The sequence below is a fragment of the Esox lucius genome, chromosome 20, assembly GCF_011004845.1.
Source record: "Esox lucius isolate fEsoLuc1 chromosome 20, fEsoLuc1.pri, whole genome shotgun sequence".
NCBI lineage: Eukaryota > Metazoa > Chordata > Actinopteri > Esociformes > Esocidae > Esox > Esox lucius.
Genome location: NC_047588.1, coordinates 12601504 through 12625504, shown reverse-complemented (window position 1 = coordinate 12625504; position 24001 = coordinate 12601504). Strand labels below are relative to the sequence as shown.

Here is a 24001-nt window from a genome sequence, read left to right as displayed (position 1 = left end):
TCTTGATAAAGGACACTGACACATCACCCATCTTGATAAAGGATACTGACACATCACCCATCTTGATAAAGGATACTGACACATCACCCATCTTGATAAAGGACACTGACACATCACCCATCTTGAGAAATTATATTAATACACCAGCCAACTTGACAAAGCCTATTGATACATCAGCCATTTTGGTAAATATTGATACATCAGCCATTATCCTAAATGATATAGGACTGATTTCACGTACACATAGACTAGGCTTAATCTTTGGCCATGAAACCGGACAATAGTGTATAAGGTAACATAGAGACCTATTCATTGACAAAATAAATCCCCATTAGCAACAAGCAGGGCATCCATCCAACAACAGATCCACCCTCTAGATAAAGGACACGCTGGTTAAAACATTAATACCCCGTCTTCCATTCCCAATGATTGGATTGTCTTGTGCCCACAGTCTAGTCAGGAACTACTTTGACCCGAAGCTACCACCTAAAAGCATCTCAATATCCAATTTCACAGCTTTCTAAACATGGATCGCAGGCCTTTTTATTACTGTCATGATCTTAATGCCAGTCTCAGTCAGTCAGCCTCCAGTCCGCTCTGCTTCATCTTCTGCTGAACAGGAAGGCAGCATGACCAACAGGAGGACCAGTGGATATGTAGTGAACCAGGAATACCAGTGGATACGTAGAGTGAACCAGGAATACTAGTGGAAACGTAGCATGAACCAGGAAGGAGCCAGTCTTCTGGGAGGTCTCCTCGTTTGTTACAGTTGGCGTTGTTCTTCTTAGGAGTCTGCAGCTTCTCTGAGAGCTTTGATCCATTCTCTCCATGAATGGCTACTTGATAAAACAATGAAAACATACTCTGTAAGTCTGGTGAAACTTTTGTACAGTAGATTTGGGGCCACCAACACCTGGGCCATTAATGTATTTCTGAACAATGACATTTTTATTTTTACCACAATACCCTAGGTTTAATGGATTAAATGGGATTGATGGGTTAGGAAGAATAATATATACATGGTATTTATGATGTACAGCATAAGAAGACTACCCCATTGGTGGGTTAAAGGAGATCCTAAATATATATTTTTCGGTGGACAGGGCCTTTAACTGTACCAACAGCTGTAATGGGCAAGCTATTACAGAGCCTTTATTATTCTGTGCTTTTCCTCGTAAAACCACTGTTGTTCCTGTGAATTACCCCTGAATGATTTATGCTCACTGGTTGGCCCACTGATAGACCCTGGCAGGGAAGATAGAAACACACTTAGAGGCTTTCTCGTGGGTAAACACACCATATTAAAAGCCAACTTGTTTCGAAAGCCCAAACACATTTGCTACATTGGGGCAGCCCGGTGTCATTTCACTTGTCAAATACCACAGTGTCAGAGCCAATCAGGCGGCTCAGCTGGCAACACAAGCCATTTAACCTGAGCAAACACGCTGTGTCGTAAAGCCCGAAGAGAGCTAAAAGAGCCTCCGCAAACACCAGCAAGGTATAGCGAGGACCATCGAGCACGAATCAAGGCAGTCACGGTGAACACGAGTCCGTCCCATAATGGCTTTGTGATGACTCAAGAACCACGGGCCATCTGCTGCTCCAGTGGGGGAGGACAGAATGGATATAATCACTGTTCAGAGACACAAATTGACCAATATTAGGATGACTGGTCGTGAAGGGAAAGTTTGGGCCACTGAAACAGAACACATAAGATTTAACCGTTTAGAAAATATTGTGTTAAAGGAATAGAGTTCACATCCTTCATTTGTAAACCAGTAAATGTAAAAGTAGTATGTAAAAAGTGTGAATTATAGCTTTAAGCCCAGCGTGATGTATTGTAGCCAGAAAACAGGATTATCATGGTGAATTTCAGCTTCAATATATACGAAGCCCAGAGGAGTTCCCCAAATCAACCGCTTTTACTTTCTATGTGAAATTAAATGTTATAGGAGGTCTTTAACTAAGCTCTAGTGCTTTTTTCTACTGCTCTTTCTACGGCCTTCAGTTACCCTCATGACGTGAACACTTACCACTTATTTAAAACACAGAGAGGTTTGCATGGGATTTCAATGTGGAACTTTGAATAAACCACAGTCATTTGTGTCCGCTCTGCAACCGTGACGTTCATTTGAACAGCAAAAGTCAATCACAGCCCTAGACAGCACCATGATGAGACCAGAACAAAAAGGGTTTTCTCTGGAAGCACAAGTTTGACTGTAATCAAATAATATGTAATCCATCATATTAAAAGTTTTCTGAATTCACAACTGTGTTGGGGTGGCTGTTATTAAATCCTTCACAAAAGCAATCAGATGGATAAAGTTAAAGGGCCAATACATTTCACCATCAGGCAATCAATAAAAAACATCTAAGAGTAGGACCTTTAATAGGGTTTGCTTGTAACCTGGCCTGACAAATTAAGGCAAGCCATGTTTTTTTTCATTACTTACACATCCGTTTTCATTTTTTCCCAGTGAAACCAATTAAACAATCCCTCCTTAAATTAGCCATTGATTTTTTAGAGATAGTGACACTTTACACAAGGCAATAATAACTTTAAGGCAGTGTTACTTTTTCATTACTGACACTCCAGCTTTTAAGACTAGGAATAAAAGACACAAACAGTTGTCCAACACTGAAAAACAATACTGTCTCAAATTAGACATTGATTTTTCTTTAGGTGTCACTTTGGCTAAATGCTTTGTAGTAGGGGGCTTCCTTACCAACCTGGAAATTGACGTGTGCCTTTTCTCCATTTCACTTCACTAACACGACACACACAGGCTTGGTTAGACTGGGCTAAATGTGTCTGTCAGTGAATCTATGAATTAGGTTTTATCCTCTCTGAGTGACATGTTTTTTTAAAACAAAAAATTTTATGCAACAAGATGTGCTGTGGAAATGACCACAAACATGTAATTTTAAAATTCTGCAGTTGCCCCAGACATGTACTGTAGCTTGACCAAAAGCACATGCTTAAATCCTCTGTAGACATGTTTACTTGTTAAGACACCAAGAGATCTTAAAATATTATACTGAAAATAAATATAATCTTCACAGGTGAAAATCAGGCATTGACCTATTTTCAGCGCTATTTTATTACAAAATTTTAACTATTGCCAATCCCATCCCTATCCTATATACTTTGAACAGGAATCTAATGTGTCTACTTACTTTTATTCATGAATAAAAAAACATGTGATCAAACAAAACATTTAAACAAAAAGCAAAATTGCAGACTGCAGCTGCCATTATTTTTCGAATATAAGTTGACAGTTACAATTAGAAGCAGCAACCAATGTGCATTTACCTGATTACACAAGGAAACACTAGTTCAGATATAACATGGATCTTTGTAATACTATAAAAGTCTAAATATTTCTCATACCTTTTTTTTAATGAAAATGCAACCTCACTGATGGCAACCTCACTGATGGTTGAAATTTAATTTACAGTCAATTTAAAATAAGAAATTTATGTCACTGGATAGGATTTTCAATTAATGATTGTTTTATAAATTCATAACAATGTGGCTATCAAATTACAGATACGTTTTGACATGGTGTAATGAATACACATTATTGATATACAAAAAAGTATACATTTGGTATTGTGTCATCTAACATAGGACAAATGAGAATGAAATCTTAATGTTACTATTTAATTCACTAAGTTTACTGCTGGTGTGATATTCACAAAAATATAAAAGCTAAATTAATAATGACACAATGTCTGCATTATTTGTCTATTCGATTATTAAAATGTGTGCCTTAATAATGACAACATGTGCTATGGGTTCAATGTGATTGCATTGTTCATGTCCTGGTGATGTTCTGGTTTCCATATGTTTTTGTCCGAATTTCAACAGGGGCACTCAGTATTGGCTGACAGAGGTGCAGGTTTAAAATTGGTAACAAGGCAGCAAGTAGATGTCAACTAAGAGTTTTATTATTACATTACTGTTTCAAGTCTAGAATTATGTCACTTCACCATAAAAGTATTTTAAAAGCATGTCATTACATATACACTGTATTATTCACTTAAATTAGTAAGAAAGTACACATGATGGAAATAAAAGGGCAATTGAACAAAACGGATCAAAACAAATTATTGAGAATGCTTCCTGCAACTGTGGAAAAGGTTAGGCTGTTTTTTTTTTTCCAATGCTCTGAGGACTCACCTGCCTCCACGGAATATGTCCATACATGACCGCTGGCCTTGGTGTCCAGTCTCATGTGATGACGGCATGCTGGGAAAGAAAATCCCCCCTTAAATATCAACATTAGCGTCTCAAACAACCCAAATATGTAGCTACTAGCTCCCTCAGGTTCAACACACAGCCAGTCCGTCCCTGTCCATAAAGTGCACTCTACATCCTGCAGTACGACTTGGATGTCACAAAGCCAAAGAGAAAAGGGGTGATGTGTGAGACCGGGGTCCTCTGGAGGCCTAAGTCTTTGTCCCGCTCGTTGCGGCAGTGAAGTACATTGCAGTTCAGCGTGGTGGAGGGGGGGCCTTGTGTTAATAAACGTAGCCCTCGCTGTACGGGTGTGGGGGGTTACAGTAGGGCACTGCCTCCTGCACGTAGGCCATGTTCTCGTCAAAGTGGGACAGCGGAACCGTGTCCTCCTCGTTGATCTGTCGCTCCACATCTGTCTTCAGCACCGGCCGCTGGTTGTCGGGGAATGCCATGGAGAACAGGGCCTCGGGGTCACACACAAACTTGTATACGTATCTCTCCCCTGCCACCTGGACAGGAAATAACACACCATTTACTTCCCCTGAAGCCATGACCGCCACGCTCGGCTGTGAAGCAAAAGGGATTAGGCTAATCGAAGACAGAAAGGTTCAGGCCTCAGGCCTCTTTTACCTTTTGCATGATGCCTTTCTCATAATAATAACGTAACGACCGGCTGAGTTTGTCGTAGTTCATAGCTGGACGATTCTTCTGGATTCCCCATCTGCGTGCAACCTTATAACACACAGACAAACATGCAAATAGCGGCATTATAAACAGACATAACGGCATTATAAACAGACACACGGACAAACATGCACATAATGGCATTATAAACAGACACACGGACAAACATGCACATAACGGCATTATAAACAGACATAATGGCATTATAAACAGACACACGGACAAACATGCGCATAACAGCATTATAAACAGACACACGGAAACAATGTTTGTTATCGTTTTTTTGGCCTCGGCCTTGAAAAATATTCCACAACTACGCTTAGTAAAAGCACAATAAAACCCAATTAGTTGTCACAGCAGCTACTCTTCCTGTAGTCAACAGAACACACCAGTTAACCCAACTTCCCAGTCCCACGACGTTGTCTCAATGTTAAACGAAGCTTACTACTCCATATTTCCTAATAACAGCAATTAGAGTGGATCCTGACTCCACACCCCATATCAGGGATGTGTTCATTAGGAACTTGTCACCCACCCAGCGGAGCAGGCAGCAGATGTTACAGCACCTGTCTACCAGACCACCCAACCACCCCACCATCTACCACTCTACAGCCCCACTCCGACTCCATACACCTCTCTCCCCCATGCTCCATCTCCCTCTCTTACCCTGTTTCTTTCGCTCTCCCTAGTTTTGTCTCTCTCTCTACAAATCTGTCTCTCCCTCTCTTGATCGGGACACAACACTTTGAATGCTACACCCATTTTCGTTTCCTCATGCTAATTCATGTGTTACACCTGCCTAGGCCAAAGGCAGAATTTTACGTCCTCCCAGAAGCCCAGAGAGAGTGTCACCTGATGGTATGAATGGCCCCCCCTGTTCGCTGCAGCTGGCCTGTACCACTGAGCACTGCTGGGCCTCACAGACCAGTGCCAAGTTACAGACACACACACATTCCCCTTCCCCTAACCTTCTCCCTACCAGCACACAGGACACTAACTGTGTCTCTCTGTCTGTGATGTGAGCACACAAACCCAGACGTGTTCCATTTCAAAGGGCTAAACCTTCAACACGTGTATATTTTTAGGAACAGGTTCATTGAAATATTTAGTGGGCCACTCTCCTGGTCGACAGTGTGTTTGATTTGATCAGATGACACATTTTAACATGTGGCGAGGCCAGAAAAAAAGAACGAGGGCACTTTACATTTACTTGTCCTAATATGAAACAGTATTCTGATCATTTGAAGAGCACATTTTACCTCAAACTCACTTCAAATGGTAAGAACAATCTGGTCACCCTTTCTTGAACACAGTAAGGCTGTATATTTGGAATACACCTGGACAGACAGGCTCTCACCTCCTCCGGCTCGATAAGTTTAAACTCCATGCCCCGGCCGGTCCAGGCAATGAAGTGAGAGTTAGATGGGTCGTCCAGAAGAGCCACCAGGAACTGCCAGAGCTGCAGAGAGCCTCGGCGCTGGTAGGTTGGACCTTCGCGGTAAAGGCCTGACTCTTGCTTTATATCCCCTAAAGGAAGGATGAAGAGATAGTAATGGTATTTCCCGTTTCACATGGCTCAACGACACCTCTCATTGAAATTACCAATGAAAGGTTTGGTCAGGCTTGCATTGTGTGAACACTCGGGTGACTCACCTTCAACCTTCTCGGGGACCACGCAGGTGTCATCGTAGAAATGTCTCGTGACTTTATCGAACATGCAGCCTAAGAGACGACACAATGTCAGGAAAATCCTGTTACAATGAGCACAGTTGGAATGGGATGGATAAGCTCCATGTGGAACTGAAAGAGTCCTGCCTTACCTTCAGTCCTGTTGGTGTGAGCCAGATAGCCGTCCTGCCTCAGGTACACAGAATGGCAGCTAGGCACTTCTGCTGAAGGCAGGGAAGAATGGGAGCATTAGGACAGGATCGGCTACCTGACAGTGCAGCTCAGTCACTGCTTTCTCACTGCACCACTTCAAGTCTTCTAGCACCACACAGTGCAGCTCAGTCAATGACGGGCTTCCTATATTTCACTTCAAGTCTTCTAGCACCACACAGTGCAGCTCAGTCAATGATGGGCTTCCTATATTTCACTCGCATTGGAGTATAAAGAATCATGGTCTAGGATCGAAACGGACTAAAGATGGACAAATCTGAAGAATATAGAAGTGAATATTGTATAAATCTGTACATTCTTTTAAGGATTATTATATGGTAGGCATATTTGGAAAGTATTTATTTTAGATTCTTTTCTGACACATTTTCTGCTCATGTTATCCTCATCTATAGAACTGCATAGATAGATGTTTTTTCTCCCTGCCTACAGTTAGAGGTTGACTGATTATGATTTTCATGTCAATACCGATTATTGGGAGACCAGAAAATGCGATTAATGACTAATCACACAATTATAATAAAAAAATTATTAATGATAATTACAACAATACTGAATGTACAATGAACACTTTTAATGTTATTTCTCAATTAATAGATAAATAAAATCAATACAATCTCAAAATATGTTAAATCTGGAGTTTAAATAATGCTAGAAAAATCTTTACCATATGCATTTGAGCCAACAATATTTAGTTTATTCTTCAGAGCTAATGAGTTGTGCATCTTGAGAGTTGTCCAATTAATGACCAGTTGGTTTTGGTGCCGAAAGGCAGGAGGGCAGTGCCAACATGTCAGGCTTAATTACTAGAAACCGCTTGGTTTTGCCCGACAAAAACTGAGGCATACCTTTATATAGGAAATCCACTTGAGTAATCAACAACTGAAGTATCTTTGCCATAATAATAATAATATCTTTAATCATTTTCATATTTCATAGTTTGGGTTGTAGCTGAATGGCTTATAATGTATAACACTTAATGATACTTAATAATAATTCCAATGAGATGCCTAAAGTCTATTACAAACTGCTTCTGTATTCCATGATTATTATTATTAATGTAAATTCTTTACACCACCAAAGGTGCCAGCCTAATCATGGGAGTGTGTTGACTTGAAGTCAGAAACAGCGCAGGGCAATATCAGCATTGAAATAAGCGCTGCTGGCAAAGGCATTAAAGTGATACATGAAGTGCTAAAGAGCCTGCTAGCTAATTGTCCACTACTGCTCAGTTTAAACTTTCTGCTTTGTATAAAATAAATCCAGATCCAGGCGGCTCTGTGATGTGTGGTGCAGTCAGGTGCTTTCAATCAAATCCTGCAAACTCTGCTGTATACCTCTGCTTGCACTGCACAGGACAGAAGTTACACGATGTCCCTAGTTAATACTGCCTGCTAACATTGCAGTTCAAAAACATTTTCTTTCGGTGTGGATGTCTTCAAAAAGGTTTCTTTGCGAATGCACTTTTGTTAAACCAGCAACGGTTTGGCAAGTGTAGGTAGGCTGTGATTTGCAGCGCAGAATACGCTAATTAAGCTAGTAATATCAACCATGTGTAGCTAACTAGTGATTATGTAATGATTTCTGAAAGATACATTTCACGCTAGCCAGCAGGATGTCAGGTCCTTTCGATGCTGCAACACGTGACATGTGGTCAGACTGCCACTCAGTCTCCTTCTGGATAGTTATGTAATTTTAATGCATGTATTCCCTCAAAAGAGTACTGGTCATAATCAGGGTATGACAATGCAGATTACTGACTGTTTTGAAAACCTTAAAAGTGCCCTAATTAATCGTCCAGGTCTATCAATCGGTCGACCTCCACCTACAACTGTCCTTATTCACAGTTGTAGTTCACATTATGATATTATGCTGGACTTTTTAGGCCGGGAACTCCTACTACATAACAGCTGTTGGTTACAATCAAATATCCAAAACAGTTACAAAGTGAATGTTCAATAAAATGACTAACCCTGTTCATTTACGGCCATCAACATTTCTCTGAACATCATCAAAGTAATGGGCTTGAAGAGGAAATAACCACTAATGAAATTACCAGGCTCCCCTCCCATCCCCTCAACAGGCCTGGTCTAGTAAACAAGCTGCAGAACGACTACTAATAAATTCCCCTAAATGGTCAATCTGGGATATAAACCATGCTAGAAAAAGCTCCTCCCTCAGTTCATCCTTGCCACAGATACATGGAAACCTGTGTAACTAAGAAGGTTAATGTTAAAAAAACTGAAGAAGAAAGAAACCTACTGAGCGACCATTTGGCCCAATACGACATACCATCTATTTGCATTATCTGCTGCCTGGTCTGATGAACCTGACCTGTGGAGACAGGCTCATATCCCAGAGAGAGAAGAAACCCTCCCCAGCGGAGGGGTTTTATTGAAAAGTTTTGCTGCGGGAGGCAGCGAAGTGGATGCCACATTCCTCCCTGGCGAGGCCACACTCCGCGGCCAACGCTTCCTGGCTTTGTCTTATGAATGAAGTCAGCAGAGCAGTGCAGGGCAGGTTCATTCATGCCCTGGCGTAGCCTCAGGCCTCTGGGACCCGGGGGGAGATTAAACCCCCCACCGGCCGTCCTGCGGGGGAGGACTGTGACCAGGCACAGACATTAGGAGCACCACAGGAAATGGAGCCCGGCACAGACACCCAAACCAGAACCCCCTGTGCTAATAATGGGTTAATCCAATCAACAGGCCCATTCCTCAAATGACAACTATCTGCTCTGATTAAAAAGAGGGCGGCTTGATGCTGTGCTGGTTCCAAATTCCATAAAGCACTCCAGTGTCGGGTTGAATTTTTCATATTTCTCTGATATGGTAGAAACTATGAATATATGTTAGGCTACACTTTCCTCCGGGTCTCACCCAGTTATAAAGAGGTACATACCACCACCAAGTGAACTAAAACATACCTTGGTGATGACATCCCCCTCCCTGTTAAAGCATAACAGCAGGACACCCAACAAACCCACTGACCTGAGTCATAGGTGAAATCTCTAGGCTCCTGTTTGATCATCATGGAGGGGGGGTACGTAGGAGGGATCGGTGCCCCCACCATGGCTGGGTGCTCAAAAAGTGGGTCGGCGTATTCCTGCTTGAAGCTTTGCGGGGGGAACGGTATATTGGGCTCAGACATTTGTCTGTGGTACATTGGCCGTCCGTCCCGAGACATCGATGGTGGGGAGGGGAACGAGTGACAGGGCTCCGACAGCTGACGGCGAAATCTGACAAAGAGAAAAATTGAACCATGGCTCATTTTTGAATTACTGATGTGGACTTAAACACATAAACACACATTTAAAACGTAAACCTTATACTAAATCTAAAATAAAATAAAATGAGTTAATGGCCACCTACTTTTATTAACTACTCCCAAAATGTTTTCAAAGAACTTAAAATGATCACTTTATGGCCGCTTTGTCAGAGAAATGTGTATGCGTTGCTGGGGGGGGGGGGTTGTGTGTGTGTGTGGAGGGCTTCTAATCCATTGGTCACATTATGTTTCTTTTGGCCTTGGCAGTTGTTTAATCTTCAAAGCAATTTTTTTTTTAAATATAATCATTCCTGTAATGGACAATTATGTTATCGAAAATAAATGCCTGATGCGGATGATGTTCTGTTATAGTGGAAGACGGTACCTGTGGTCCATTGAGTAGGGGCTGTCAGAGGGGGCCTGTGAGGGCTGGAGGTGGGGGTACGTTCTGTCTGGCTTTGGAGTGGGGGCGCCTGTGGGGGAGCCATGGTGCAGTGGGGAGACGGGGGTGCTACAGGGGGGCGTCGCTGGGCTGGAGGGCTTCATGCCTGGCGGGTGCTTCTGTTGCTCGTAGGCACTGAGAGACGGTGTGGAGGGGATCAGTCTCTAGTCACTGAATTATGTTCAGGTCATCAGACAGAAGCAGTGTGGCCAGATTGTAGTGTGGCCTTGTTTTTCCCTTTCCATACACAATTTTGTATGAAGTTACACCTTTTTTAAATGTATTTCTATTATTATTGTTGTTTCATTTATTTATATTATTATTATTCTGACATACAGTTAAATTTTTCTGTCTATAAATAGACTTGGATTCAAAGACTTGAGTGTCACCTCTTCTAAAAGTCTTCCCTATGCTTATCCTTGATATACTGTACAGTTGAATAAATACTATAAATGCCTTTCATCACTATACATTCAACCCTTGTGCTATTTTGGTTTGTTAGGAAAATGTGTTTGCTCAATTGAATTGAACTTGCACTTTAGATACAGTATCTTAGCTCCAAAGTATATTAGAGCCATTTCCATGTCAAGAGCATCTCCTGTGAAACATTTAGCACAGCACCTGGTGTATTGTTTCACACAGAATTGCTGCATTCCAATGTCATGAATTCATGAATTAAAATGTAGTTATAAAAAATTTAAAACAGGGTGGGATGACTGAAATCTAGTTCATTATGAACCAATCATTATCCATTCAACACTGTGTCAATTTTAACACAAACTGGATGTTCATCAAACCACATTCACCTGCGCAATCTGTTGGAAGCTACAACTTCAATATCTCACATTATATATTTTTCTGAAGCTAGTGCGACCCAAGCCACAGAGTCTATGTTTGGTCATTTACAGGTGTTAGTCTATCTCTTTGTGTTCAATCTGACTCAGTTGGTTCCAGACTGGGTAAAATGAAAGCCCATGTGATATCACACTGGCAGATGCAGAGAGCTGTTAATACGCATTTGACCTGGCTGACACTGGTGTTGTGGCCAACCTACCTGATGTTGTACAGGCACTTCTCCCCATAGTGGAGTTTGAAGGGCCGCTCCTGGCTACAGGTGGAGCCCAGCTCGGAGCACGGGCTGTGGGGCTCCTTCTTGATCTTCAGCTGCAGTCCGTGGAATGCCACTACCACATGCATGTATGAGAGAGAGGGGAGGGGGCGGAGAGCAAAATAATTCATTATTTGTCAGTGCCCTATGTTTCTATAACCACACTCTTAAAGTGCTGACTTATGGAATCCTAGAGATACACAAGGAAACCCTTGTGTTGCTCAAGTAATCATTTTTGAAGGGTTCCAGAAGGTTCTTTAGTAGCAATGTAATGACTTAATAGGGACATAGCTCAAAAACAGTTTATGAGTAATTCTTGTTAATATGTTCTGTTGTATTTAATCACCGGTAAAGGTCGAAGTCACAGTTTTTTAGCTTCAATGAGACTAAAAGAGGTGTATCAGGTTCTCAAGAGCCAATGCATATTCCAGAGTTACCATTTTATTCCTATACTGTAAATAATCGTTTATTTAAAAGAATGCAGTCTTACTGTCTTTTGTGATTGCAGAATAAATCAGAAAATAATGGACAAACTGGACCATTTCTGGATATTTTGTCTCGACAGCGCTACTTTTACAACCAGCGGTCAAAAATCACAGACAGCATCTTTAACTTTGTTAATACGGTGTTTGTGAACAATAAAGTGCCGTCCATGACAAAGTATTTAACAAAAAAGTCAAATTATGTTCATAAATTACTATATTTTGTAGCTTTTTTCTTGCAAAAAGAAAAGTTAGAGAATTGTATTAGTGTTAACATAAGCATTTTACATATATTTTAACAATGCACTTTGCTTATAATAATATCTGGCCCTTAATTTGATTTGTTAGGACTGTTGTTATAAAATTCTGTGACTCCATGAAGAGCGCCTCTAGAGGTGGAAGGCTTAATCAAGACACATCGACCACAACATCTTCAGAAACCCAAAAGCTTCTTCCAGGCAACTCCTCAGAGTGGACAACAGCCAAGCGAAATTACACCCATTCAAATATCCCCATGTAATGCAGTAGTTAAGGCATTCCCACCACATCTCACATAATTTCCGAACTATGAACTAACACGTGAACATAAAAGCAAGTGCCTCACCAACTGCTCTGCTCTGTAAACCCCAAGTTTAATAACGGGTTGGCTTTGGGGCAACTGGGCTAGGAGTTCAACCTGACAACAAAATGTATTTGAGGGCATCTGAAATTATTAGTCCATGAGCTAAGGGGGTTGCTTCAAAATAAGGATTTTGGGGATGTGTTAAGTATTCACAGTGGACAATTTTATAACAGTAAAGGAAGTGAAATTGTAGAAATTAAGTGTGTTCAATAACCATGTCATTAACAAATGCAGTCATGGGTGGTAACTATAGAGTTCACTTGAGCGAGCAATGCATATTGGGAAATTATATTGTAGGTGCGACTTAGTACATTACTCAATTCCTTTAAGCAAATACAACTCAAATTAGAAACCCAGTTTAAGTTGTATTTATTTATTTATTTGAGTTCTGGGAACTTATTGAGGTTTACAGTGTAGGTGAGTAGTACAAATATTTTTGAGGCAATCAGTTGCCACAAAACTTTTGAGTTTAGAACCAAATGGTTTAGAATTATTTAAATCATAACTTTTGAGTTTTATATTAGTTGTCATTACTTACATTATTTAATTTCCTTTACATTACAGTATAAATATGATGGACACATACACATTGAGTTTTTCCAACATTGAAATGCTAAGTTACTGTACTTAAAATGTTTAAGCTGTATTGACTTAATTGTATTAAGTGAGAATAATTACCATTTTGTGTTTCAGTAACTGAAAATATTTCAGTTGACTTTTCTTGCGATTCAATTGACCTGTAATCAAAAGGTACATGTAAATGTAACTCCAAATATGTAATTTCTACAAACAAATGGCTTTTGAGTAGATAAACTTAAATAGTTTAAGGCAATCAGTTTCCTTCAATTTTTTTTGTTCTGGTAACGTATTTGAGTTTACAGTGAGTGGTATCCATAAGAACAGGAAAGGTCCATCTACCCAGTCTAGTGGACTACTCCCCAGTCACCCTCGCTGTAACTCGTAATCTGTCTGAGTTATGCAACTACCTTCCCTGAACTAGGACAATCTTAGATCAGGGCTAGACTCTTCTGACTCCCTATCAGCTTTCAGCTAGCTGCCAATAATCCAGACAGTGACAACAAGGCCCATTCATCTGATCCCACTCTCTGTGTCTATGCCCAGTTGCCAACAGTGGCCTGTGCATTTAAGAGGCTGATAAGTGCCAAATCATTCCTGATTAACGTTGCGTCATCTTGAGTCGTGATCAACACTAATTCAATTGTCATGCCGATGCAAACCAAGTCAGCCATGATCAAGTCAGCCCTGGGTTCCTGGTGTGCTACCGTCTCACTGCACATATATACAGTAGACTAAACACACACACACAAACTGCCCTGATGAGAGTAGAAATTTAATAATTGCGCAGATAATAGAGAACAATTATTTACTCAGTTCATGCTGTCAAATTTAATAAAATATGATCTGCCGACAAAATACCTGAAATCGCTTGATTTGTCTGTTTACTAGGGGCTAGAACCATGCCTGACTGTCACCCTGGAGGTTTACCCTGTGCAGGGTTTTTTTGTTTCAGAAAGGACCTTGTGTAACGTGGCTTTTGACGAGTGAGGAAGTACTTCAGTACTTCAGTTAAGAAGCTAAGACAAGAGGATGTTCAGAGTTTCTCCCATTTGAGTGACAGCTGCCCTGTGTGACAGCCAGTGTCTCTGTGTGGAGGAGTCGATCCGCCAACACCCCATCTGACGGCTGGGTCCCAGGGGACTGACGCATGGGCCACGCTGCCACAAAGCACCCAGGTTGTTCACAGACCTTGCTGGCCTCGGTGGGGCGCGACCTTTATGGGTCATCGACCGGAGGTCAGAGGCACTTCCTGAGGGGAGACCTTTGACAAAGTCGAACGGCGTCACAGGCATTTCAGACACAGAGGCTGCAGCATTATCTGGATAATTAATGGCTTATGACAACAGGGACAATATAGAACAACACGTTGCAGAGACTGATCAGGATTGTGTTTGTTCAAATGAGCTTGCAACCGGAAGGTTGCATTTATCAAATCCTAGATGCCATCGCCTAAAGTTGTGTCCTTGAGCAAGGCACCTAACCAACCACGGTTTCCCCTGTCACCTCTCCAGGAAACGGTGTATGTGTATCTGTGTGTCTTCGGAGAGGTTGGGTTAAAGGGCCAGTCTCAGTTGACCAATAGTGACTATAGTTCTATAGTTGTTAAGTAAATCGTATTATGTTTGTTCAACGACACATGAACAGCATGACTTACAACATCAAAAATATGCCAGCTCATGTGCTTTAACAGAGGCACATAAAATAGGGATGGAAATGTCATAATAGATTTATCAGTGGGGTGCCAAGGTACACCAATCAATAGGGAAGACCTTGCCTGGAACTAGAACAGATAGATCCCAGTTTAGAATGTCAGGTCCATCAATGCGAAATTGCTGATGATTATCTAATTGATTTATCTAATTACTGTTTTAAAAAATAACATTTAAGCATTACGAATTGCATTATTTTAAAATAGATTGAATTAGATTGTCTTAAATATTCTTTGAGATTGTTGTTGGTGTGTGTTTCTGGTTTGGTGTGTTTCTGGTTTAGTGTGTTTCTGGTTGTGTGTGTTATGCTTACATATAACAATGGCATTTACATATTTCTATGACAACTTACTGTTTGCTTTGCTTTATAAACCAAAGCACACGTGTTCAAAATTACATTTAGATCAATTGATTTGATAAATACAGACCTCTTATCTAACTGTGTTTTGTTACTGACATCGCAAAGTAGGCTTACAAAGTGCAAAACATTTACTTAATAGATTATTGCTTCTCCATATTTAAATACTATTTCAAAACCTCAACCAGATATGCCATTAACAGTGTACTGTATCCTCTAAATGCAGACATTATTTTAGCTGCAAGCAATTAGAAGAATTGGTGCCAATCATTCCTAATTAACCACACAGACGCCCTTGAGGGGAACAGTTGTGTGTGTGTTGGGTTACAAACTGTTTATTTTGGCATTTAAAGGGAAGCCTATTGTTGGCAAATATTTCTACAGTACTTTCATAAAATATAATTTATTTTGGAAACAGGAAAAAAAACCTACACTAACAATAAGTACTGGGAATTACTGTTAATGTAAAATGTTGGTAGCCCCACTAATAACATGCTGGTCTCATTTAACATCTTCACCTGCTTTTACAAACTCTGCCAGGCTATTCTAATGGGATCTTGTAAACCACTGAAATTCTCCATGTGCACAACCTTAACATACAGCAGCAGGTATGAGGACAGTATATGCTCCAATCTGATGTTACATATCATCAGTTTGTGAAGTGAGGATGTGAATGTTTTTCTCCTCTCAATGAAGTGCGAAATAAGTAGTCCAAAATATTTCCAGACGTTCCCAAAGCCTATTACCACACATCCCTACCAATACACATTAGTCATTTGATAAGCTGATTATGGCTAAAGGCAGAGTATGGTTATATTAATTAACACATTACATACCAAATAAATCTGAGGAACCTTTGGAACTATTAGGCCACATAAACACCTTAAGTGTCATTCCAGCTGTGCATTTGACCTAGTTATTTGACCTCTAGTGAGTGAAGTCTGTTTAAACTCAGTTCAACTGACAATATGGGTCTTAGCGGTAGTGGTCTTCATAAACAAGTGTTGCATGTCAGAACTCAGAATCTAACAGCCGTCCAAAAATAACATGGTAGCTGTGGAAAACATATTTTTTATTGGAGATTTTCTGCATCTATCAAAGTCCCATCAGGTAGCCTAATGCCAGATGTGTCATCTAAACAGGATTATTAGGGAAACTGCAAAGCATGTAAGTGTTCATCTTACAATGCATATTAATCACATTACTGTGTGTGTGTGTGACCATACTATTGTCATTTATATTCCTCTCCATTACAGCAGAAGCAGGGGATCCACATAAGACCTAAAAATTGACAAAATACACAACAGGAACAGAAGAACAGAACAGCCACACACATCTCCTCACACATCATAACTTCATGACATGACATACAACTGCTTAACTTCTCACAGACCGGCAATGTCTCTCTCCCAGTCTGTTCTCTCCCTCCCTCTCTCTCTCTTTCCCCTTCACTCTGTCTCTCCTCTGTCTGCTTCTCTCTCGTTCCCCTTCTCTCTGTCTCTCCTCTCTCTCCTCGGTGAAACCCATATGGGATTGCTGCAGGCAGGGATGTCTGCTTAAGAGCCCAACCACGCTGCTCTCGCCCTCCCTCCCACCATCTGTTTGTGCCTCTCCAGTCTGTGCCAGCATGCCAACAGGACGTTTCCTATGGTCAGCAGTCTCCTACTACAATAATGGGCGTGATCGGCCATGGAAGGCTTTGAAGGACATGGGGACAGTTAATGTGACCTCAAGACCTTCTGGCTGTTACAGTGACACCATTTTGGGTCTTATAGTCCGAGGTACAAACTGGTCCGAGGTGGCTCAAACACTTTGTTGAAAGGAATGTAAAAACAGAGAATAAAAATCAGTGAAAGGACTAATTATTCTAAGTGGGAAGAGTGACTAATGGTCATTAGAGACAGATAGGTTACTAGGGCTGTTTACACTGTTTCCTGCTCTTGGCTCATCTAAAAGACATGTGCTAGCCCTGGATCCCACTGAGCTCAGCTCACTCCATTTCTGTCTCCACGCTGGCACTACTTCCTTCATAAACACACAGCGCCAACAACGACCTCCTCTCTGGACCCAACCGCCCAGTGCATTACAGTGTATATTTATATATCCTGTATAACACAGCAACAAATACATAATGTCCCTTTGTTTCAGGGGATACAATACTGTTAGAGAAGGCTGATTATTTGAAACTGACAAAAGACCCATTGTCGTTGTTAGTCATTGCAAACGACTCTATATGTTTTGATGTATTTCTACATTAATAAAGCACAGTGCTGTAATATCCCAGCCTTCGTGTCAACTCCCTCTCTTCAGCACCTGTTTGCTAACCCCAGAGAACAGCTCTCCAGAGAGCACGTGCTGGAGTGAATAGGGTGGGGGTACTGGGACACACGGGAAAACACTCACACACATACACTCAAACACCCACAAATACAACAAATTGAGGCCTCATATACTCACAGTTTTCAGTCTGGAAGTCTGGAACAAACTGCTCGTCATTGTCGGGAACTTGAGCTAAAGACAGGATCAGAGAGGAGAGGGAAGCAAAAGGTGATTTTCTACGATGGCCACTTTAACCATTCCTCTCCGTTGGCAAAAAGCGTCTAAGACATAAAGAATGTCCTTATGGACATGTATCTATTCATGAACAAAGCAATGGAACCACAGAATCCTCCCAAAGTGTGCCTCATGTATAATGCACCGCTGGCCAGAATTGTCTTTCGGGAAAAATGGAATGCAAATGGAGCAGCTAAAGCTAAAATAATGGTCTCTAGGGAAAGATAATGTATTGTTTTCCCCGTTTCTCTTGATTGCATATGTCCTGAGGTCGTCTTGTCTGTTTTTTGATTATGCTGTAGCTTCAGGATTATATCCACACTGATAGCAGTAACACCCATTGTTAACAGTAACTAATTGGGTTCTTCCCTACTGCTGAATCCACCTGTACCTGCCAAGTTAGCTCTGCTCCAAAGCAATGTGTTTCACCTATCATTCACACTCATGTGCTTTCGGCTAATGCTAAGATAATGAAGGCTCCACATAGGGTCCAATTAGGCGTGTACATGTTTATGTCACACATATTTACACTCCCAAGAAATGTTTAAGGTCCCTCAAGTTCAATGAGTTTGGAGAATAGCGGCAAGTGGAATATGAGAGACTTAAATGTGTCATTAGCATGTCTATTTTTATGCACAAAGAGGTGGATACTCATTATCACCAAATCCGTAACATGTTGAGGCAGGTCTGAATTACATGATCAAATCTCAGTTTTTCTGTATTTTCACTTTCCAAATGAACTTGATGGGTTTTTTTTGTGTCTGGTGTGAAACGATGAGAGAAAACAAACAATACAACAAAATAGAAAAATAAAAACTCAATGTAAGTGGTGTAAAAACAAGTCAAAGGCTATTGCATCACGGCTTGGGTGACAAAACAACGATAACTGTTCACTGCTTTTTTTTTTTTTACTTGAAGTCGAGTAAAACACACGATAACTAAAACTGAAGTACAATTGCAGAACCCTGTTAATTTCAACTGTTTGTGCCACCCATCACCCCTCTTGAAGAATGTGTGATGTGGTCTGCTCTGCATCAATGAAGCCATTTTAAGAACTTGAATCATAAACAAGAGGTTTCATACACAGCACCTTTAGTGCAAAACAGTGTAATGCCTTGTCACTATAAATAATTAAAGAGCTGAACTTTCTCTCAATTCTAAATATTGGCTCCACCACAAAACCTTGACTTGCAAACATTGACTCCTGAGCGCTTGACAAAGGAGAAAAGAAACATCACCACCGTCACCATGTACAACTCTTTTCCTCCTCAAGTTTGCTCTGTGAAACAGACGTACTGCAGACATCACCGAGTGGCAAGGTTATAGCGAGAGGGGAAGAGGAACATAGATGGATGGGCGGAAAGGGAGAAAAAGTCAGGTTGCAGCCAGAAGGAGCTATAGCAGGATGTACGAGTCACTGGACCCAGTCTGTGAATGGGCCAGCTGATCCCTGCAACAACTCATTGGGAGAGAACCAGAACTGGAACTCTGCCGCCATTCACAAAAAGAGAGGGGGAAAAAGAGAGAAAAAGGAAAAAGTCAAGCCCAGTACACAGGCTCTGAGCAGAAGTGTCAAAGCCTCTGAGTGTGAGAGCAAAAGACCAACAGACACTTTCACGTTCAGCCTCCTGTACCTACAAGTACTCTGTGTGTCTGATGTTGGGTGTTGGGTTTCAAACAAATGTAACCAGCCGCGCCAAAATCAGGGAGATCCAAAGAATGGCTTGCAAAAGATCTCTTTGAAAAATGTGTCATTTAATGAACCAATCCAAATCGGCTAAAATGTTTACAATTGTGAAAGTGTTTTCTTGCATTTTATTTAAAGAAATAAAATGCAAAGCAAAAGATAGGCCTAAACAGACCTACTATTTTTTAATTTTGCAATAAAAAGTTGCAGCAATCTCACTGAATTGATGTCATAGTCAAAATGATACTTCAAAATCTCATAAAAAGAGATTAAAAAAAAGGCTTGTCCAAAATGGGCAGTGTCTTCCATAGACTGTCAGGTTAAAGACCTTTCAACCTCTCATTTTGTGATGTCGGAAATTCACTTGGTTTCGCAGAATTCCTCCTTTTACTTCCAATTATCTCAAGTAATAAATCATTGAAATAGGTAGCTAGGTTTTTCCTTTTTATCTTAATGGACAGGAAGTAATTTATTAAATCTACTACAATCTTGAGACATACTTCACATTGATCCAAGACAGGCAGAACTGTACTCCTTACTGTAATATCTATATCAGGAACAAAGGTCTCTTTTTTCCTACTTAAATACTGAAATATTAAAACTATGTCTTATTCTTTTAGAAGCCCTGCGGTATATACTTCATAATCTAACTGTTGGAGAGTAGCTGTTAAAGTATTCCAATATCTATTTCAAAGCATATTTTTCATTTTTAAAACCCCTAAATTACAGCGCAAGCATGTAAATCTTTTAAAGAATAGATGAACCTCATAAATGATTAAGCTGCCTATCCACCTGTGCAATGCAGGGAACAATGTTTTTCTACCTCTTCAGGAAAACGTATTAAGAAAAAACTAAAAGTATCAAAAAACTTAGTTGACAGAGGATAATAAAAATGTCCATAATTACTTCAGGAACTGCAGTGCACTTTAAACCTTAACATTACAGCAAGAATCATATGCCTGCAAATATGACTTAATACTGGATAAGGTGGTGGTCTTATTCCATTCTAATAATGCGCTACAGTACAGGGTAAATAGCAATATATAACACCATCAATGAAGGAATATTTCTATGTGAATTTTTAATTATAATGTGTGATTGAACATCATCACAAATTAAATCTATCAGGAAACCCAGATTTCCCTCAAAGCTTGAGCAACCAACAAAGGACAAAGACCCTGACACACACCGAAACGAAACAAAAAAGTAATGATGTGATCATTGATATCAAATGTAGCCTCAATCTAATCTACAAATAATTGGATTTACTATTTAGGTGACACAAAATATTGTCGTTTTTGTCCTTGATAATGCAATTAAGAATAAATGTATCTGAGCTGTACATTAAGAAGGATGTCACAAACAGAGATAAACATTGTTATGCTAAGTGTAAATTTACAACTCATGGTAAATTGACAATATTGCCTAACTGTAATTTAATGGGCCCAAATCCTAAAACCCAAATTCCTATGGGTTTAAATTTGGTCTCAAAGCAAGCGGCTACTTCAAAAGTGAATATGTCAAGTTTACATGCATCCTACTGAATTGGAAAAGTGTAATGATATTAATGCTAAAAACCATGTTGAATTCACATTCCACTTCTTATTTAAACCACTACCTAGTAAGAGTCCAAATATTTGTGATGTTCATGTTTTAAAACATAATGCAAATGACAAATATTTGACATACTGTAGCATACTTCATAGGTCCCTTTTAATGTTGTCAAAGTGATAATACCATGCCAAAAAGTAGGAACACAAGTTTCAAAGACAAAAAAAGCCATGTTTGCAATGAATGCACGTGAATGCATAATGAAGCATTTTACCAATAAAATATAAAGAAGAAAAACAGCCAAAGTAGAGAAGCATTCACAGTATCATAAAAGTAGATCCAATGTAGATACAAAAAACAGACTAAGAAGTTTAAAAACAAACACATGCACTTACATTTGAAAAACATGCATCTTACGAAAATGGTTACAGGCACAATATGATCCATATTATTTACTAACCAAAACTTCTGTGCTGCAAACAGGGTGGAAAGAAGACACTTGCACTTAAATCCTGAAGCATCACGTCTGAGTTATACCACACTGAGCAAGTCTTGCCATTAGTAAAAAAAATAAAAAAATAATCGAACTTAACAAACAAAAACTATCCGTGGATGAACTCAGACCAACTGATTTTTCCAATCAAAAGTAAATCCGTAATTTTTTCTTCCGAGGGAAAAGAAAAACTAGAGAATGAAACTGAAAAGGACGGTCTGTGCTAGAGCAATAGAGGATTATCTTTAGAGAGAGGTGCTCTGAGAGGAAAGTAAATAGAGTAAAGGAGTGTGTGAGAGAGAGGAAGAAAGAAAGACAGAGAGAGAGAGAGAGAGAATGAGCGGAGAGGAGAGGTGGGTGGCGGAGCACCAGCAGAGGTGGTGGCGGTGGCTTGCGTGCGTTAGCTCTTGCCAAAAGCAGAAGAGACAGTGAGCGGCGGAGAGCTTTCTCCTGGTAATCTGTGATGACACTCTGGGTAGAGCCTCCTCAGTCTCCCTCAAGACCACGCTCATCACAGCCCTCTAATGTATGCATGACACACAAGGTGCCTGTTCCACAAGCTTTAATTGGACTGCACGTTAGTGGGAATACTTGGGGCACATTTTCTACCTATCTGCCTTTACTTTTCTCCTCTCTCCCTCTCCCTTTAAAAGAAAGTGAGCTTGTTAAACTTCCACACTAAAGAAAAAGGCTGCACACTTACCTTCAGCAAGCCAGGTCTCCTGCAGTTGACTGAGGTCCTGGAAGAGTTCTAGGAGAATAAAACATAAGGTAGACTATCATAGAGGTTAAGGGGGGGGAAAACAGGACAAATAAGCTTCAGACACAATTCCCCCCATTATGACAGGCTGATAGGCTTGCCGTGCCATTGGAGGCTTGGCCAGATGATTCAGAGGCACGTGTGTAACTAATAACAACTCAATTTGGGTCTGTAGCAACTGACAGAGGCTACTCACAATCTTCACAGGCGAGTGTGTTATAATTGAGATTTTGCTTAAGAGTGCAGGTGGCCAAAAACCAATTGAATTTAGCTAAATGTTAAGAAGCCGTGAAATTAACTTTTCCCTTCCCTCTCTGCCTACCTTCAGTGTCCAGAGCCAGGTCAGACTTAATGAATTTTCTTTTTCTGTCATTTGCTGGTCTCTCGTAGCAAGAAGTCTTCCCTTGTGGTTTCTAAAAGGGAGGAAACAGATCAATTCTTTCCCACTAGAGAGCTTCTGTAGTGGACTAACACAGTTACACAGAAGACAGCTGAGAGAGCAATAGATGGCCATCAATCACACAGCTCACACTTTTAAACTTGACCATGCCCCCAATCTTTATCTACGGAAAGAATGAAAGTAATCCTATTATTACAAGAGTTATTAGTGCATGTAATAAAATATTTTACACATATACAGTATATAGTTGATCTTATCGTTCACTCACATTGGATTTAATATAAGGCACTTGTTGGTCTTGAATCCCATCCATTCTGCAACGCTAATGCTCTAGTTTAAATTATAACCATTTATTCGTCAGAGGTGTCCGTGGAGTCTGCCGTTGACCACCCTATATCAAGATAGATTGAGTGAAGAAAAACATGAATGGAGGTTTTGAACCTGCCGTGATAGCGGACCCGAAACCGTTTCATTCATAACGATACAAAACAGGCTACGAATGCCTCCGCAATGATCAATCGCCCTCTATAAGTAAATACACACAGTATATGATAACGTATTATGTGCATTGCACACAATGAGTTGTGTTTGTACACATTTATATAGAGTTTGGCTAACGCATAGTTGGCTAAGGTTGTTTACAAACTGTCCACTTCTAACCATATAGGATGTGCGAAAGGATGGCGAAACATTTTGAGAATGTTACAACATTCAAGCGTTTCCCAAAAGCTCTCAGAAAAGAAACATGACAATTTTGTAAACACATAAGAGAAGACAAAAAAACATATTGAAACTCACCTAACTAATACGCGCAGCATATATTCACAAGCTTCTGTCTGTATTTAGGAAAGAAATAATGCTCTGCGACGAGAAGCCTAATGCCTAACCGCTCGCTGCTGCCGCCTGCTCGCGCACTCAGCTTGCTCCGTGTTGCTTTCGCGCGGCTTGGCTTTGCCTCCCGGGGCCTCCCATGGAAACAGAAGGCGCTCTGTTTCCTATTGGTTGTCAATGTCTTTCACTGGATCAGATTTCCACCCGTCAATCAGGCAGAGTTTAAATCATAGTCATCGAATTAATTAATTATATTTCAAAGGGTTTTAATCGTATGAAGAATAACAGCTCGCGTGTGTCACGCATATTAATTCGCCAATTTTATCACATTGTACA

At 40.4% G+C, this 24001-nt stretch overlaps 1 protein-coding gene across 12 annotated transcripts; it reads right to left on the bottom strand.

The window, feature by feature from the left end:
• Positions 1-2372: 2372 nt before the first annotated feature.
• On the bottom strand, positions 2373-23768 carry etv1 (ETS variant transcription factor 1). 12 transcript variants are annotated; one of them, XM_010889899.4, is made up of 14 exons: positions 23633-23750; positions 23103-23225; positions 22965-22997; positions 22757-22847; positions 22378-22425; positions 17848-17901; positions 11587-11716; positions 10476-10667; positions 9814-10061; positions 6748-6819; positions 6581-6649; positions 6285-6454; positions 4874-4975; positions 2373-4752 (listed from the first exon to the last, which is right to left on the bottom strand). In XM_010889899.4, the coding sequence occupies exons 2-14, from the start codon at positions 23145-23147 to the stop codon at positions 4525-4527; spliced, it is 1482 nt and encodes a 493-aa protein (XP_010888201.2). In that variant the 5' UTR covers positions 23148-23225; positions 23633-23750; the 3' UTR covers positions 2373-4524. The 12 variants fall into 12 exon arrangements, with proteins under 12 accessions (XP_010888201.2, XP_019897036.1, XP_019897038.1 ...); XM_020041477.3 differs by lacking the exon at positions 22965-22997 and adding an exon at positions 21642-21654 and having other exon boundaries at positions 23633-23749; XM_020041479.3 differs by adding an exon at positions 21642-21654 and having other exon boundaries at positions 22965-23225; positions 23633-23747.
• Positions 23769-24001: the final 233 nt, after the last annotated feature.

Coding starts and splice junctions, on each gene's coding strand:
- etv1 (XM_020041474.3), bottom strand. CDS start 22,948: ATGGCCATCTATTGCTCTCTCAGCTGTCTTCTGTGTAACTGTGTTAGT. Junction 10,668..11,586: donor AAGTGCCTGTACAACATCAG/GTAGGTTGGCCA, acceptor ACCGTCTCTCAG/TGCCTACGAGCAACAGAAGC. Junction 6,455..6,580: donor GGTCCCCGAGAAGGTTGAAG/GTGAGTCACCCG, acceptor TCCTTCCTTTAG/GGGATATAAAGCAAGAGTCA.